This window comes from Cornus florida, unplaced genomic scaffold, assembly GCF_030987335.1.
Source record: "Cornus florida cultivar Cherokee Brave unplaced genomic scaffold, ASM3098733v1 CherokeeBrave_3.0.0_Hap2_Chr04, whole genome shotgun sequence".
Classification (NCBI taxonomy): Eukaryota; Viridiplantae; Streptophyta; class Magnoliopsida; order Cornales; family Cornaceae; genus Cornus; species Cornus florida.
This window is the reverse complement of record NW_026775574.1, coordinates 4,209,716-4,226,685: the sequence shown is the minus strand read 5'-3', so window position 1 is coordinate 4,226,685 and position 16,970 is coordinate 4,209,716. Positions and strand designations below refer to the sequence as shown.

The 16,970-nt window shown below is 33.3% G+C and overlaps 1 protein-coding gene across 1 annotated transcript; it reads left to right on the top strand.

The window, feature by feature from the left end:
- Nucleotides 1-10,217: 10,217 nt before the first annotated feature.
- On the top strand, nucleotides 10,218-15,793 carry LOC132302546 (beta-glucuronosyltransferase GlcAT14A). The gene is made up of 4 exons (XM_059799437.1): nucleotides 10,218-11,089; nucleotides 14,460-14,535; nucleotides 14,627-14,742; nucleotides 14,864-15,793. The coding sequence occupies exons 1-4, from the start codon at nucleotides 10,591-10,593 to the stop codon at nucleotides 15,376-15,378; spliced, it is 1,206 nt and encodes a 401-aa protein (XP_059655420.1). The 5' UTR covers nucleotides 10,218-10,590; the 3' UTR covers nucleotides 15,379-15,793.
- Nucleotides 15,794-16,970: the final 1,177 nt, after the last annotated feature.

Genomic DNA, 16,970 nt, shown 5'->3' with positions numbered 1-16,970 from the left:
ATGTATTTTTTAAAAACTTTGTACAAAAACAATCTTACACTCGATTATTGACTCAAACCTAGAGCTGGGACTTGTCACCTGAGTCCGGTCGGAAAATTTTACGGCAAGGAATGGAATATGAATCATGAAATGCAACTGGATTTAAAATTTTTATATATGTAATGTTATACGTTACATAGATAATTTAATATTTATAGTAAAATAGTCACCTAACTTAAACACACTTGCTTTAAATATTTAATATATTTAGTTAAGGAAATAAAATAATAAAAAAGATAAAATTTAAGTTCCTTCCAAATTCTAATAAAAAAAAAAATTATTAAGTTCCTTCCAAATTCTAATAAAAAAAGGTTTTACAACTTTTGATTTGCCATGGGGTAACATTTACCCGTCCAATCCACCCAAGTCCCTCCAATCCACCCAAGTCCCACCCCTGTTCAAAACTAACTTCACTTTTAAAGAGTAATTATGTTATTTTTCTAAAAATAACATGCAAGTATATTTACAAAATATAAACAAAATATTTGTTCTCCGTTATTATATCCAACTCTTTTAGTAAATCACATAATTATCACTTAAAATTGAAGGCAATTTTTTTTTTTTTATAAATATTTTAGAGCTTTAAGGAGTTTTAAAGATGAATATGTCATTATATATATGCACACGTACTATTTAAGAAAATGCCAAATGCAATATAATAGAGCAAAAGTTGAGAGTTAATTTTTTTTTACTCTTTTTATTATACAATTTTTTTTTTTCTCCTGACAATGGTCAGTAATTAGTTAGGGAGAAAGGAATCTAACCTAAAATGAAAAACTTTAAACCTAATCTTTTTACCATTCGAATAACACCGCCACACTAATTATACAAAACTATTCAAACTTCACAATTTTGTCAAATAATTGATGGAGATAGGATCTAGGAAATTAATTTGAGAAAATAATTTAGATATATAGTACTATTTTATACCTAAGTCACATAAAGTAGGAGAGAAAACAAATTTGAGAGTGGGAATGTGAGAGCGACAAAATTATGTCATAAATAGTGAGAATTTGAGTAAGTGTATAAAGCAAGAGCGAATTCGAGAGCGGGAACGTAAGAGCGACAAAATTATGTTTCAAATAGTGAGAATTTTAGAGCGAGAACGCGTAAGGAACGTGAAAACAAGAGCGCACTCGAAGCGTGAGAGCGATACATATTGAAAAAAATTTAAAATTATATAATTTAGTTCCATACACATCTTTTGAGAATAGAGAGCAATACCTATTATACAAAAGGGTAATTTACACAAATCTCTCATGTGATTTGCCCTAATTACAGGAATCACCCTTATTGTTTCTGAAATTACTCGACCTCTCCTAATTTGACTTCCTCTTTATTAGAGTTAACGGCCAAAATTGATAACGTCAGCTACTATTTTTATTAAAATTTATAAAATACCCTTTGTCTATATAATTAGATATTATATTTAAAAGATATATATATATATATATATATATATATATATCAAGTATCAAGCCCTTTATCTGGTTTAGTCGGTGGTGGTGGCGGCGAGGATCTGTGACGGCGACGGGTTGTGGTGATGGGTATCAGTGACGGCGACGGGTTGTGGTGGTGGGTTTGAGACGGTGAGGCTGTGAGACGGCGACGGCGAGGCTGTGAGATTGCGACGGTGAGGATTTATGACGGCGAGGCTATGAGGCGACGACAAGGATCTGTGACGGCGAGGATCTGAAACACAAGAGGAAGAACAACCTATTTTGACTTCTCAAAAACAAGGAAGAAAGATCTCAGGTCACCACATAATTATCACTTAAAATTACAAAATATAAACAAAATATTTGTTCTCCATTATTATATCCAACTCTTTTAGTAAATCACATAATTATCTCTTAAAATTGAAGGCAATTTTTTTATTTTTTTTTTTATAAATATTTTAGAGTTTTAAGGATTTTTAAAGATGAATATGTCATTATATATATGCACACGTACTATTTAAGAAAATGCCAAATGCAATATAATAGAGCAAAAGTTGAGAGTTAATTTTTTTCACTCTTTTTACTATACAAAATTATTATTATTATTATTATTATTTTTAACGGTCAGTAGTTAGTTGAGGGAAAAAGGAGACTTTAAACTTGAGAGTTATGAACCACGAACACTCTTCTCAGATGTCCCGTACCACTATTGGACACTTTTTGGACACCAATACTCGTGTTCGACACTTCTGTAAAGTGTTTAGAACTTATTTTTTATGGGACACGCGCAGGACACGGCGGGATATATTTTGTAATTTTTTTAAAAGATAGGACATGGCGGGGGACACAGCGAGGTATATTTTGTAATTTTTTTTTTAAAGATAAATGGGGTACTGAATATAATTTACTAATTTTAAAAAGTTTAAAAGTAAAATTTTGAAAAAATAAAAAAAAACAACTATAGACAACATAGTATTACACAGAAAATTTATTTTCTCTCACTTCATCTCTCAGTCTCTCCTCTTCTTCAATTATCTTTCTACATAAACAAGACTTTTTTTTTTTTTTTTAAGTTACATGAACAAGACTTGGTGACAGATTAAAAGTATATATGTTTATTTCTATACATATTTAGCTCATTATAGTTATGTTTCTTCTGCATATCTTCATTTGAAATTTAAATCAATTTTATTTTTTATTTATTTTATGTTTTGTCTTGTCTATATTTGTCTTATAATAGAGATGAAATTATTAAAATTTGTCTTTTGTATTTACATATACCTGTTTGTTATTAGGAAAATGAATGCGTAAGATTTTAGTAATTATATTTTGAATATATAATTATATATATATATAATTATATTGAAATATCTTAGTCGTATTCGTGTCTTATGTTTTTAAAATTTGTCTCATTATTATATTTATATTATATTATATTTGTATTTTGTGTTTATATTTGTATTCGTGTTCGTACTTCAAAGCTTGAGCGTAGCTTGAGCGTAACAACCCACACCTATTAAACGAAACTATTCAAACTTCACAATTTTGACAGGGATTTGATGGAGATAGGATCTAGGAAATTTATTTGAGAAAATAATTCAGATATATAGTACTATTCTATACACGTCTTTTAGAGAGAGTGAGAGAGGGGGCACAAATTGGACCTAATATTTGGGACCGCAAAGTCATTGTCATAGATCTGAGTAGGGTTGATTTAGGTTGTCTTTATTGGTGGAGTAAAGTGAATGGAATCAATTCCATCTCCTCATTTTCCTAGCAAAGTGGCAAACAAGGCATGGGCCTTGCATTCATTGCGATTCTCCGCATATTTCCATTTCACTTTTTTTACATTAAAACTTATTCATAGAGTGCTTGACCAAAATAATAATAATAAACAATTAAAACCTTTCTTTAGAGATATACTCTTACCACTTTCAATAAATAAAAATTCTTGGTTAGAATTCTCCATTAAACTATTAAGTTTAGACAGTAAATTAGTAATATTATTTAAACAAAAAAAATTTATATTTCTTTTATGTTTTACTTCCATAATTTTAATACTTGTTGTGAAGACATTATTCTTTTCACACTTTTATCATTACGAAGTCATGCTTGTTGTTTGATAATGATAGCGACCCCTAAGTTCTAAGTTCAAGGATCAAAAGCACCATTTTATCTTATTGTCCCATTTAGCAAGAAATATATTTCTTTAAATTTTAATGGATTCTTGAGGGTGAAAGAAATTTCAGTACGTATCTAATGTCAATTGTCCGGCTACAACTTTGATCTTATCTATAGCTGATCTGGCCGGGATTAGTAGGGGGAAGAAGAAGTCCAATGAAACCCATGTGAAAGTCGATTGGTTAGGTTTTATTTATTTACTTATTTATTTGAACAAATTAGAGAAACGAGGGAATCATATACCAATAAGAATTCTCTCCAACATTAGAGAGGTCAAGTACAGATTTTACTGGTTAAGATTGCACCACCATTATTACTGGATCCCATTTATTTATTCAATCTCAACCATTAAATTATGTATTGAACTTAAAGAGGATCCTTGTACCTCAAATACAGTTACACCTGTTGGGAGAATTGAAAGCTCTATCAATTAAATCATTAGTAATGTTTGTAATTGATTAGAGTTCTACAACAGCATTTCGAAAATGATTTTTAAGCTAATAAATCACTTTGTGATAACAAACAAACTTGAGAAGTATTAAAAACAAAAAAAGAAAAGAAAAAACAGAAACAGATTGATGTCCATAAGATCTTCTAGATAAAATGACTTTTTCAAGACTCAAAGTCACGTTTCAATTGTTAATCCGGACTCAGACCACAAAATGATCCTCGTATGTACGTCATAACTCATAAGCAAATGAAGACCAATCACAAAAAAGTTGTTAAAATTGTTCTCATTCTTGGTTTTTTTTACTTTTATTCTATTTTATTTTATTTTATTTGCAGTAATTTACTTCTACAATTTTGATAATAAAAGGATTATGTTTTTTTAATTGAATAATTCATCTTAGTATTACAAACATAAAAAAACTTTAAAAAAAAAAAAAAAAAATTTATTTCCTAAAACCATACAAATTAATTTCCAGGAGTATATTTTTTACCCAACAATTTTAAAAATTGCTTTGCCAGACGGTGTTTACCAAGTCCTTTAAACTCTCTCTCTCTCTCTCTCTCTATATATATATATATATATATATAAACCTCAAAAGGGCTTCACAGAAAATAACAACTTTCCTCTTCACCTTTCCAAGACACATCCATGCATTGGTTTTAATTTTGCAAACAAACCATTAATCAGAGGGAAATTAAAAAAATAATAATTTGCATATATAATGAACAATATATACATCTCCAATACAATAACTGATCATTAATAAGAATTACCATAATCAACAACAAATTAAAGAATATATTCCAAACTAGTAAATTAATCTATCAAATAAAATTAATTAATTAACCAAAATTCACCCTAGCTAGGATGTCTTTCACTATTTCCACCAAATGAAACCCAACCACAGCAGTAGATGTGGGCACACTGAGGATAACAAGAACCACCATTCCCAAAGCAAAGCTTGGCCTAGTGTCCATCAAGAGAGACTGTAAAAACCCCATTGCTTCACATATATCCGAATCGTAAGTGGTGTAGTATCTCTTCTCCCACTCCATCCACTCTCGCGGTGGCTCGTGGTTGCTCCCAGTCATCTCCATCTCATGAATTCGCTTTCTCAGCACGATCATGTCTTCATCCACCATCCTGCCATCGTAGCCATGATTGTATGCATCTCTTTTCGAAGCAAAAACCGCGCTGGAAGGTCTCTTCTGACGAATGAAACGCGGGTTGTGCTTCGGGTTGCTTGAAAATGGACTGGTTGGGAGTGATGGAGAATGATAGGAAGATGTTTGCATTGTTTTTGGACGTTGGAAGTAGGCAACAAAAATGGTAGATGGATTAGAAATTAATGTTGTGAGTTGTGAGGAAGGACGTGGTTGTGATATATTACATAATTTACATTTACACATGTATATATAGACAATTACTCCGTATTAGATATACTCGGGGAGAGAGAGAGAGAGAGAGACAGAGGGGAAGAGACCGTGTGTGTGGTGTGAGATTTCGCGTTAATAGTCGGCTGGGTGCGGAGAAAGTTGGCGTTGGGAGTGTAGGAATCTTCCAAATTAAGTTGTTTCGGCTTTGTCTTCTTGTACTCTTGCGGCGGCGATTTATTTATTTATCTAGACGGTCTAGAATATGAAAAAATAAAAAATAATAATAATTTAGAGGGTCAATAATTAAGCTTGGGCTTTAAAATTTATAATTGGGGCTTGGATCGAAGCCCAACCTAGTGGGTCTCGAATTGGGTTTGACCTTTGAAAACCAAACTTTTTTAAGCCAAGAAATTCACGTCGGTGCAGAGCTCCCTTTTTATCACAAAGACAAAATGTAGGACTGTTCCCGGGAGGATCACTGACTAATACTAATTCTATCTCCGTTTCGTATCAGATGTTTCTTTTGGAAAGCGTAATTATTACAAAAATTATAAAATTACCCTTTTAAGTTTAAATATATACATAATCACGTTTGATTTTTTTTTTTTTAAGGATATTTATGGAAAGAGGTGAAATATGTTGTTTAAATTTGGTAGGTGGACAAGTATTTTGGAACAATCCTAAAAGAAAAGATGGACAACTATTATGGGAAGAAGGGAATATAATAATATAATACTCCGTAGAAAGAACAATGTTTGTTTCAGACCCCAAAACAGCAACGTTATCAATTTGTAAAATTATTGTGTATTTTATATAATCTTTTTACACAACCACATCAGTATATTTCCTTTCACATCATTCTTTCTCATTTTATTAAAAAATCAACCCTATATTAAATAGGTTTGTAAAAATTATATGGCTTCAGGTATGACACTGGTTGGTTGTTATTGGGAAATATATTTTTACACATAACGTATAAAATAACCGCTGGAGCTAAAAATAAATAATCCAAATTTTTTATATAAATCTATTATGACACATTAGATTTACACATATATATATATATATATATTTATATATATATATATATATACACAACGATTGGAGATGATCTAATAGGAATGTCTTTCTGATGCTGACATAGACCAATAAAAATGTGACACGTGTCAAAAAAATTTTAAAATAATTAATAAAAATTGTTTAGATCTTTTTGCGGATTATCCAAAAGGAAAGATTTTTTTTCCCTTATGCCTTTGAGATTTTCTACTGCAAACCTTTCATATTGTAATCCATTATAGAAAAAGCTAAACAATTAGTCCAAACATGTAAATTAACCACAATTATAAGACCCCAATTATCAATGGAGTTTTAAGCAATTTGGTCTCAAATTGCAACAGGTGATGATAAATCTCAAAATTTTGGATGCCACTAAAGTTATGCATATTTATTAATTGGTCAGCCTCTTGACTCATTCTGGAGATAGGGTTGCAACAAAGATGGCAGGCAACGAATGTGGCGGCTTGAATTATCTTTAAATATTGGATGTAAAAGATCAGGGTTTGGGAATGGAAAAGGTGACAAGCAGCAGAGACCGGCAAGCATTGAAGGTGGTGGAGGTCGGTTGGCGGAAGAAATGATTAATATTAGGATTTCAGAATTAGGAAGATAGTAGGCATCAATGAGGATTTAGTGGGAAGAGAGAAGGAATTGGAATCGCGAGTTAAAGAGAGGGAAAGCCCGCTACCAAGTCTCACATAGAATGATTCAGGTCTAAATTTTTAATTTTTTTTTTTTACACATGTCATATTGTTATAGGTCCATATCAACATCAAAAGGAAAGACCTAGGCCTGAGGCATGCTTTTTCCTAATAGAAAAGAACTGTCTTTCTATGTATACTTTCCCCATTTTTTTTGCTACCAGCGGGTTTAACTCAATCGATCGGATTATATAGATATCCTTTCAACACAACATGGGTCATCGACCCACCAAAGTACGAAAATCAAGATCTTTCAAAAAATGGATTCCTATTCGAAGAGTGCAAAATCGCATAAATGAGCTCACACTTACTCGTCAATTTAGGATTCAATTTGAGATTTTTCTTGAGAGGTATGTGTTAAAAAAAATTAAAAAATTAAACATGAATCATTCGGGTCTTTTTGCGGGTCATCCAAAAAAGAAGAGGATTTCTCTCACATGTGTGTGAGACCTGGTAGCGGGCTCTCCCTCTCTTTAACTCACTATTGTTTTTCTCTTCCCACCAAATCCCTATTAATGCACACCATCTCCCCAATTTTAAAATCCTAATATTATTAATTCTCTCTTGTGCCGACCTCCACTGCTTGTCACCTTTTCTATTCCCAAACCATAATCTTTTACATCCAATCTTTAGAGATGATTCAAACCCCCAATAAATAAATGCGCATAACTCTAGTGGCATCCAAAATTTTGATATTTATCCCCACCTGTTGCAATCTGAAGCCAAATTGATCTCCTTACTCTATTGATAACTGGAGTATTATAATTGTAATTAATTTACCATATTTGGGCTAATTATTTAGTTTATTCATATGAAGGGTTTTGAATAGAAAATATCAAACGCATGAGAAAAAAAAAAAAATTCCTTCTGGATGATCCATAAAAAAGTTCAAACAGTTTTTATTAATTATTTTTAAATTTTTTTGACATATATTATATTTTTATTAATCCATGTCAATATTAAAAAAAACATTCTTATTTATGATGCCCAAAACAAGCATTATTCTATAAATATACATATTTCATATTTAGAGAGAGAGGGACTTATAACAGGTGAGTGTTTCGGACCAGACTCCAGAATCTTAAATTATTATGTGAAATCAGCATGTATATGGAATTTCGCATTATTTGTTGATTGGGTTCCGAGAAAGTTGCTGTTGGGAGTGTCGGAAGGTGGTGATTGCGTGTGGTGTAATAATCTTCCAAAGAAAGTGGCTTTGTCTTCTTCTTATGTTACTGTGGGCGGCTATTTATGTTTTTATAATTTTATATAGAGGGTCTAGAATGAGGCTTGGGTTTAGGCTTTAAAAATATAAATGGAGCTTGGGTTTTGGGCTTTCAAATTATAAATGGGGTTTGGGTTTCAGCCCAACATAGAGGGTCCATAATTTGGTTAGGCCTTGGAGAACCAATTTTATTTATTTATTTAAAATTACTAATTTAACACACTCGGTCATCTATTACACGCTGATAATGAAAGATTGGGAGAAATTTTATTCAAACTTTAACATTAAATTGAATTTGTTTAACTTAGGAATTATGGAATATAAATAGTTAACAGGTTATCGGATTGAATGTTAAATACGAATTAGAAGATTGAATTTGAATCAAAATTCAAATTCAAAAGCAAAGTCTATTTAACAATCTCCTCGACTTTAACATTAGAGTATCCCAAACTTTTGGTAACTTCAAAATTTCCCTCGAAAAATTCTAAAATATCCGGAAGTACAACATTGCAACTCACTTCATGTACTTCATTATTCTTTCTTATAACAGTATGTATATATATATGTGTGTGTGTGTTTTTATCTCCAAAATGCGCCACACAATTCAATTAATTCAGGAATTTTGTTTCCAGAATAGATGAGGTTATTCTTTTTAAACACAGTGTGCAACCAAAACAAGAAAGCTTTAGAATGTAACGCACGTACACAATAAATAATGAACTATAAACACGTATTTTCTTACCTACTCTCCAATTACATAATTACATTATAAGGCAGCTTACCTATCCTCTAAAATATATCATTATATACTAATACTTATATAATGATATATATACTACTTTAATATACTATATCATTATATATTAGTATAACTACGCAGTGTCTGTCATTATTAAAAAAAAGTGACGCTTGCATTAACTCCCCCGATTGTGACTGTTGACATTTAAAAAAAAAAAAAAAAAAAAACACTAAACACAATACATTGATCGGGGCAATCTTTTATAGTATACACTAAAATTCAGAGAAAAAGAAAAAGGTAGTGTAATAAAAAAATACAAATGTTACCAGGATTGAATTTGATTTTCCCACCATAAATGTGATTGAGAATACAAGACATGGTGTCAAAGCTATTATAATTTTTTTTTTTCTATTTTTATAAAATATATAATATATAAATAAAATAAGCATATTGTATAATGTAAGATGCAAGGGTCACCGACCAACAATACACGATAATATAAAAACTTCTTTTTGTAATATAATATATGGTAAGTTGATATGTTTAACAACGATATACGCCATTTCACACGTATTTAGACTAAAAAAACATGTAATCAAATAATCAATAGACCAACATTCATTACAAAATTAATAAATACTTTAATATACAATAATCAATACAACTTGTGTACCACACCCATAACATTATCAAATATATTTGTGATATCACTGATATGTAGATTGAAATTACAGATAGATTAATTCAATTAATTAGTATCTTTAATTTGGTTATAAGCAAAAATTACTTGTTTAATATAAAAAAGTACTATAATATTCTGAAAATTACTATGAAAGATAAGTTTCACGCGCTATTATGTAGCGTATTTAGCAATTAACAATCAAAATTTCTCCAAACGATGAAGTCATCGATCTAGATCAGAGCGTGTAATCACGCGCATTTAATAAGAGTTGGTTTACGTATCACTTACATTTCTTTTTCACAGATCAAATCAATTTAAACAACAAACAACGAATCCACGAAACTTATACCAACAACCCAAATCTAACCTGCAAACCCTAACCAAACCGCCTTCTCTTTCTCTGATCTTCGGCTAATCGGTTCATCTGATATATATATATATATAAAGTCAGTATAGAGAGAGAAAGCTCTAGAGTGAGAAACACTTTTGTGGAAGTTCTTTTTGTTCTTGCAACACTCTATCTAGCCCTAGTCTGTGCTGCCAATGTACAACCGGGCCCAACTGAATCTTCAAAGCAAAACTCACAAACATCAAGATCTCTGTATACCTATCTATGATGCACTGTTTTACATCTAATTTTAACTATTTCAAACCCTAACTTATTGTATTCATTCCATGCTCATAAAGCTGTATGAACTACCATGGGAGCTGAGAAGAAATGGCTCTTCACGCTCTTCTCCGCCACATTCGTCTCGTTTTTGCTCTTCCTGTCTTCGATCGCCGGCTTCAGCGCCTCCTCCGCCTTCAGCTCCCAAAAGCCCTTCACATCCACCGTCCACCGCGGCGTCGGTTACCCTCCGGCGTTTGCATACTACATTTCCGGCGGCCATGGTGACGGTGACCGAATCTTCCGGTTGCTGCTCGCAGTGTACCACCCGCGGAACAGGTACTTGTTGCACATCGGAAAGGATGGTTCAGATGAAGAGAGACGCAAATTGGCGGCTTTGATTAAGACGGTACCCGCAATTCGGGCTTTCGGGAATGTGGATGTGGTGGGGAAGCCCGATCCGGTGACCTACATGGGGTCAACTCACATTGCAGCTGTATTGCGTGCAGCGTCTATATTATTGAAGGTTGATGAGGCTTGGGATTGGTTCATCACTCTAAGTGCTTTGGATTATCCATTGCTCACCCAAGATGGTATGCCATTTCTCAAATTGAAATTCTTAAAAAATTTAACTTTATGATTCTTTCGGATATGGTTTGATTGGTATTGATATTCTAATTTTATACTTATATAAAGGCATGTGCCTTTTGATTTGCTGGAAGTATTCCTTTTCAACTGGTTAGTTGGGAGTATAAAGATTAGAATAATAATTTTACGGGCATAATTGTGAGACTTCGTTTTTTGTATTTGCTTCACAATTATGCAGTCTGTTCTTGCTGAATGCCAAGTTTGGAGAAGTGGTGAAAGATATTCTTTTTTCCCTGGTGGAATGTGCATTGATTGCTAAAATTTAAATGAGGAACCTTTTTTTTTTTTTAATAATCTTTAGTTCCAAGCGAACATGAAAACAAAAACAGGTTGAAAGTTTGTTTGGTTGTTAGTTTTCTTGAAATTGATTTTTGAAAATTGAGTTAAATAGTGTCTAATTTTAAAGAACGATCTTATGTGGTTTTTTGAAAACACTCCAAGAAGGCAAAGCAGGCTATTTTCCATTAGATTCCAACTCTATGACCCGGCCAAGTGGCATCATCTCACCCAGAGAACAGGGTATAACCCTTCTAACCCAAAACAGAGCCAGCATCCACATAAGCAAAGTGATAAGTCATCTTTTAGTTCACATCCATACTCATCATGGATAAATTCCATACTCATACTATTAAACCTTTTTCGACTTGATACGTCTGCATTTGTTGATTAACATCTTTCCAACTGTGTTGGCCATTTTTTTCTAGTAAAGGGATAAGATAGACAAAATGTAAGACTTCCAATGCTTTAACTGCAGACACAAGTCTAACAAAAAGGGGCTACTTTAACATTCTGATCATGTTGATGTTCGAGCTTGTACTGAGACTGTGAAATCTTAGTTCGAGGTTTGCCACATATGGGAAATTCTTTATGTTGGGTCACAAATAAGTTTTACTTTTTGAGATTCTTATGTCGGGTGTTTGGTGAAACGAGGATCTAGTTTTGTTTAGCCTATTTGTTAATATCCTGCATACATGAATTATGCATCCTTTGGTTCTTTCCAGTGACAATTTTATTTTTATTTTTATTTTTTTAAAATAAAAAGGAGGATGGTTTAAGAAAATCTAATTTAGCAATTCACGTGTTGTGCATCACTTGACCTCATTATGGTAGTCCAAATTCGCTATTTTCAATTTTTAAAAAATGAAAAATGATTGTCATTGTCAGCAAATATTTAGCTTTAATCAAATTTCATGCAATTTTGTACTTTATGTATCAATGTGTTGTCATTGTCATGGCTCCAGATACAAGTTTATTTAATGCACCACCAGGCCATTGGCCTAGGTGGTATAACCCCCCAAGTGGCGCAAAATTTTGTGGTTGTATATGTGTGAGAGAGTTGGTTATAGTGTGGAAGCAGAGGATTAGGAGACTTTCTGAAGGGGTACAGCTTCTAAGGGTTTAAGGTTACAAACTCACAATGTGTAACCATTCTTTTTTTGGAGATTTTAGGTGACTTGCATTTTTGGTTTTTCCTGTGTGTGTGTGTGTGTATACTACTAATACAAATGGATCTGTGTTTTTGGTGTTTTTAACGACACTTTAATTTACCAATCAGAAAAACAAGTGTTGAAGCCTTATAGATACAGTGTTATAAAATCTTGGTTTCAGATTCAAATTGGTCTGGGTTGAAACTGAATTATTATACTGTAGTAATTTTTGGAATAATAGAACATTTTTGCAGATGTGATCGAAATTAGTTGTGAAACGAGATGGAGAAATAAATCCATCAGAGCTAATTAGAGCGCAAATCAGAGCATAGAAAGCTGCAAAACTAGAAGTTATCAAGTGAGGCAAAGGTTTTTATGACACCAAAGGTGTCTGATTTTCAGTCACTGGTGTGATAGTAAGCAGCAACAACAATAAATATTCGTATTGAAAATCAAACAATGATTGCAAACATATTATGTTCTAGGTGCGATGCAAATGTTTTGACATGTGTTGTGAGATATTTGTATTCTCTGGCCCTCAGGATATTTTGTAACCAATTTCAGTAAGTGGAAGTCTTGCAGTGATTTGTGATTGAGGGATCTAGCCACATCGTCGTCCCATTCTCTCTAAACCACACAAAACTGTAATTAGTGTGTACTTCCCAATCTGACCCATTGTAGTGGGTTCTAATAGTTCCATAAAGCATTTGATGCCAGCACTGCTGCACCTTTGATGGCACATTTCATTTTGGAAGGAATGGTTTAGGCACACCTTTGAAGCAGTGGAGTTATTGCCTTTCAAGCTATATCATTAGTTGCTGAGCTCCCTCTTTTTGTGGCTTGTTATTGAGTGTAGTAGTTAATTCTTAAACTATATTAATTCTTTTGTTGATCTTTTCAGAGAGATGTGAGCTTATGGATTGGTGTATAGTTTGGTTATTTCTTCTCCTTTTCTCTCTTGTGCACTTCTGTTAACTCGGGTTGTGCTTCCTTGGCCCCCGAAAGTGTGTTCAATGGTAGTTGTGCAGCATAGGGCTTAGACAGTAAGAGTTGAGAACTGAAGCATGATCTATTCTAAACTTAATCAATTGTCAGTAATGGATTTGATTCCCATTACCTCCATAAAAGTATACTCCTGTATATGTAGTTAGTGACTTTCTCTACCACTGTGATGTTTGGGATCCTCTGTTTTGAGCAATCAAGCGATAAGCCTAGACTGACTTCTACAATGGTGTAAACACTACTTCTGTTATTATATGCTGATGGTACCTTTTGTTACCTTTTGCAGACTTCATAATATATTTTCTAAATGAAAAATCTTTTCTGAATTTTATATTATCAAGTCCACCATCTTGATGTCCAAGCCTTTAGCACATGCCTGGAGTTTAGGCATCGCCAGACTGACATCTTGAGAAACACTTACCTGGATCCCGTTGCAATTGCAGGGATTTCCTTAACAATGATTTTAGATATATTGGTTTAGGAAGATTATTTTCTCATGTCCTTTTAAAGGTCAGATTGTAGTCATGTTGATATTAGTAAATTTTGAATATTTGTGGTTAATGTATTCTTTTCAAGGCCTACAAATCTTCCATGGGTGCTTATATATACCATCCAACATTTACCTTGAAATCTTCATGATAAGGTGCCACTTTTGTTGCTCTAGTCCTGTTACTGAATTTTAATTGCTTTTGATCTATTTCTGTTGCATTTTGCTAATATATCTTCTTCAGTGTTTTGATGTTATGAGATTTCCCATTTGCCTAATGACCATTGCTTTTCATAATAATCCTTCGGAATCTTTTAAGTAATCATGGATATGTCATTTGTATTCTATTGATGTTATGTTTAACTATACTAATTAATGTTTGCTTTTCTATACTTTCAGATTTGTCCCATGTGTTCTCCTCTTTTAGTAGAGACATCAATTTCATTGATCACACCAGTGACCTTGGATGGAAAGAGTACGCGAACTCTTATTTCTAACTTATAGACATAGTTCTGTAGTTATGAGTCCAAGCATATCTGAACAATGTGGTTTATACGTCTTTTCAGGAATCAAAGGGTCCAGCCAATTGTAGTTGATCCAGGGCTTTACTTGGCTAGGAGAACCCAGATCTTTCATGCTACAGAAAAGAGGCCAGTGCCTGATGCTTTTAAAGTTTTCACAGGCAAGAGTTCTTATCTATATCCTATTGATTGCAAGTTGAAGTTACACTGATTCGTGTATTTTAACAAAAGTAAAGCACTCGTGAGAAAGCTTGATTGAAAGAGAACCATATTGTTTTTCAGGTTCTCCATGGGTCATGTTGAGCCGATCGTTTCTAGAATTTTGTGTTCTTGGTTGGGATAACCTCCCCAGAACCCTTCTAATGTACTCTAGTAATGTAATTTTGTCTCAAGAAGTTTATTTCCATTCTGTCATTTGCAATTCACCCGAGTTCAAGAACACAACAGTCAACAGTGATCTGAGATATATGATCTGGGACAATCCTCCCAAGATGGAGCCCCTCTTCCTCAACACATCAGATTATAACCAGATGGTTCAAAGTGGAGCTGTTTTTGCCAGACAATTTCAAAAAGATGATCCAGTGTTGAAGGTGGTTGATGAAAAGATTCTCAAGCGTGGTCAAAATCGAGTTGTCCCAGGGGCATGGTGCACTGGCCGGAAGAGCTGGTGGATGGATCCATGCCTGCAATGGGGTGATGTCAATGTTTTGAAGGCAGGGCCTCAGGCAAAGAAGTTAGAGGAATCCATGACAAACCTTCTTGATGACTTGAATTCACAATCAAAACAGTGCAAATAAATCATAGGAATTGAAGGAAGTTTGTCTAGAAATGTTCACAATTTGTTTGCACCCGAATCATTGGCCAATCGGAGGATTTAACTACTTTTGGTTGCAATACATCCATTGGCCATTACAGCTATTTTTTGTCAGGTTTCTGGTCGCAGGCGTCTTAGTTTCATGGTGGGGGTAGAATTGGAGGGGCAAGGTGAATTCATTTCGGGTTTGTTGGCTGGATGGTGGCTCGGATGCTGGTATTTGTTGTCGTAGTAGAGAGCCACCGCCAAGCAGTCTTCACACAATAAGAGGAGTCTCCCTCTCCTCTTTGTACTTCCATCACAATGTTGTATGTTATACCTCTCTTGGCTTTCCACTCTGGACTCTTCATGTTGAGTCATGACTTCATTCTTTAAACTTGTACTCTATTCTGTTCGCATTCTATCTGTTGGATGCATTAGCAAGCCCATAATACATAGCTGGCTCTGTCGAGGATCAAGAAGTGATGCAAGGAATTACAGTAAAATTATCATAGAGAAATGTACCGTTTACCCAGATACACATGCATATTCATGAATGTAACTTAAAAGGAGTAGAGATTGGAGACTTCAAAGGTCAGTGTATTAAATAGATTCAAACCTAGTTTTGTTGGCAAGTGAACACTTACTAGTATAAAAAGGGTAGATACCTTAGAAAGTTTGAAGCAGCATGAGGAGAAATTGAACTACTCTTTTGTTGGCACCATAATTAGTTGCAAAATGTGGTTCACAGTTCTCAAAATAGTAGTTACAGCGGTGATAGCCGTAGAGGCGGTTCAGGAGGTAGTGCACCTAGTTGGTGTGCTTGCTGCAATGGTCTGATTAAGCTGAAGAAAGCAGAGGTTGAGGATGCCATATAAATATATATATATATATAGATGATATGTTACGAACTTGTGATATGGTGTGAATCCTTAATTGGATGTACCGTGTGCTCTCCTTCTAGTCGTTTCTTTTGTATCAATGTCTTGTTATCATTTTCTATTAGTGATACTCACTGACGGGGAATTGCTTAATCGAATGATTTTTTATTGAATATTTATACTAAACACAAGTAAGTAGAGGACCTCACTTTCTTATTTGTTGCATAAATAACTTATTAAAAATAATAAATCTAACAATGCACTGCAATTATTATTCTGTGCAAAAAAAATTAATTTACTAGACTCATGTTCATATATGATAAAACATTCCACAATTTCCAGAAAATAGATTCTGAGTTGTCCGGTATTAATTTTAATATAGAAATGGATGAAATAAAAGTGAAATAAGAAGCAAATTAGAGAACAAAATTGTTAGCAATATATAACCATATCAATGAAAGGCAAAACTCAATAGATTCACTTCCATTTTATTTTCAATTGATGCAATATCAAGCATTTAAAAGCTAATAAATACGATCGGGCTTGGTTTCAGCATGTATTAGCTATTTGTGCTTGGGTCTAACTTTTAGTTGGGCCTTTTGTTTGTAGATTCGTCCTTCTCAATTTCTATTTTATACAAGAATTCAAAAAATAAATGTGATAAAACCTGAAACAATTGCATCACCTATTAAAGCAACTAAAAGTGGAAAAAAAA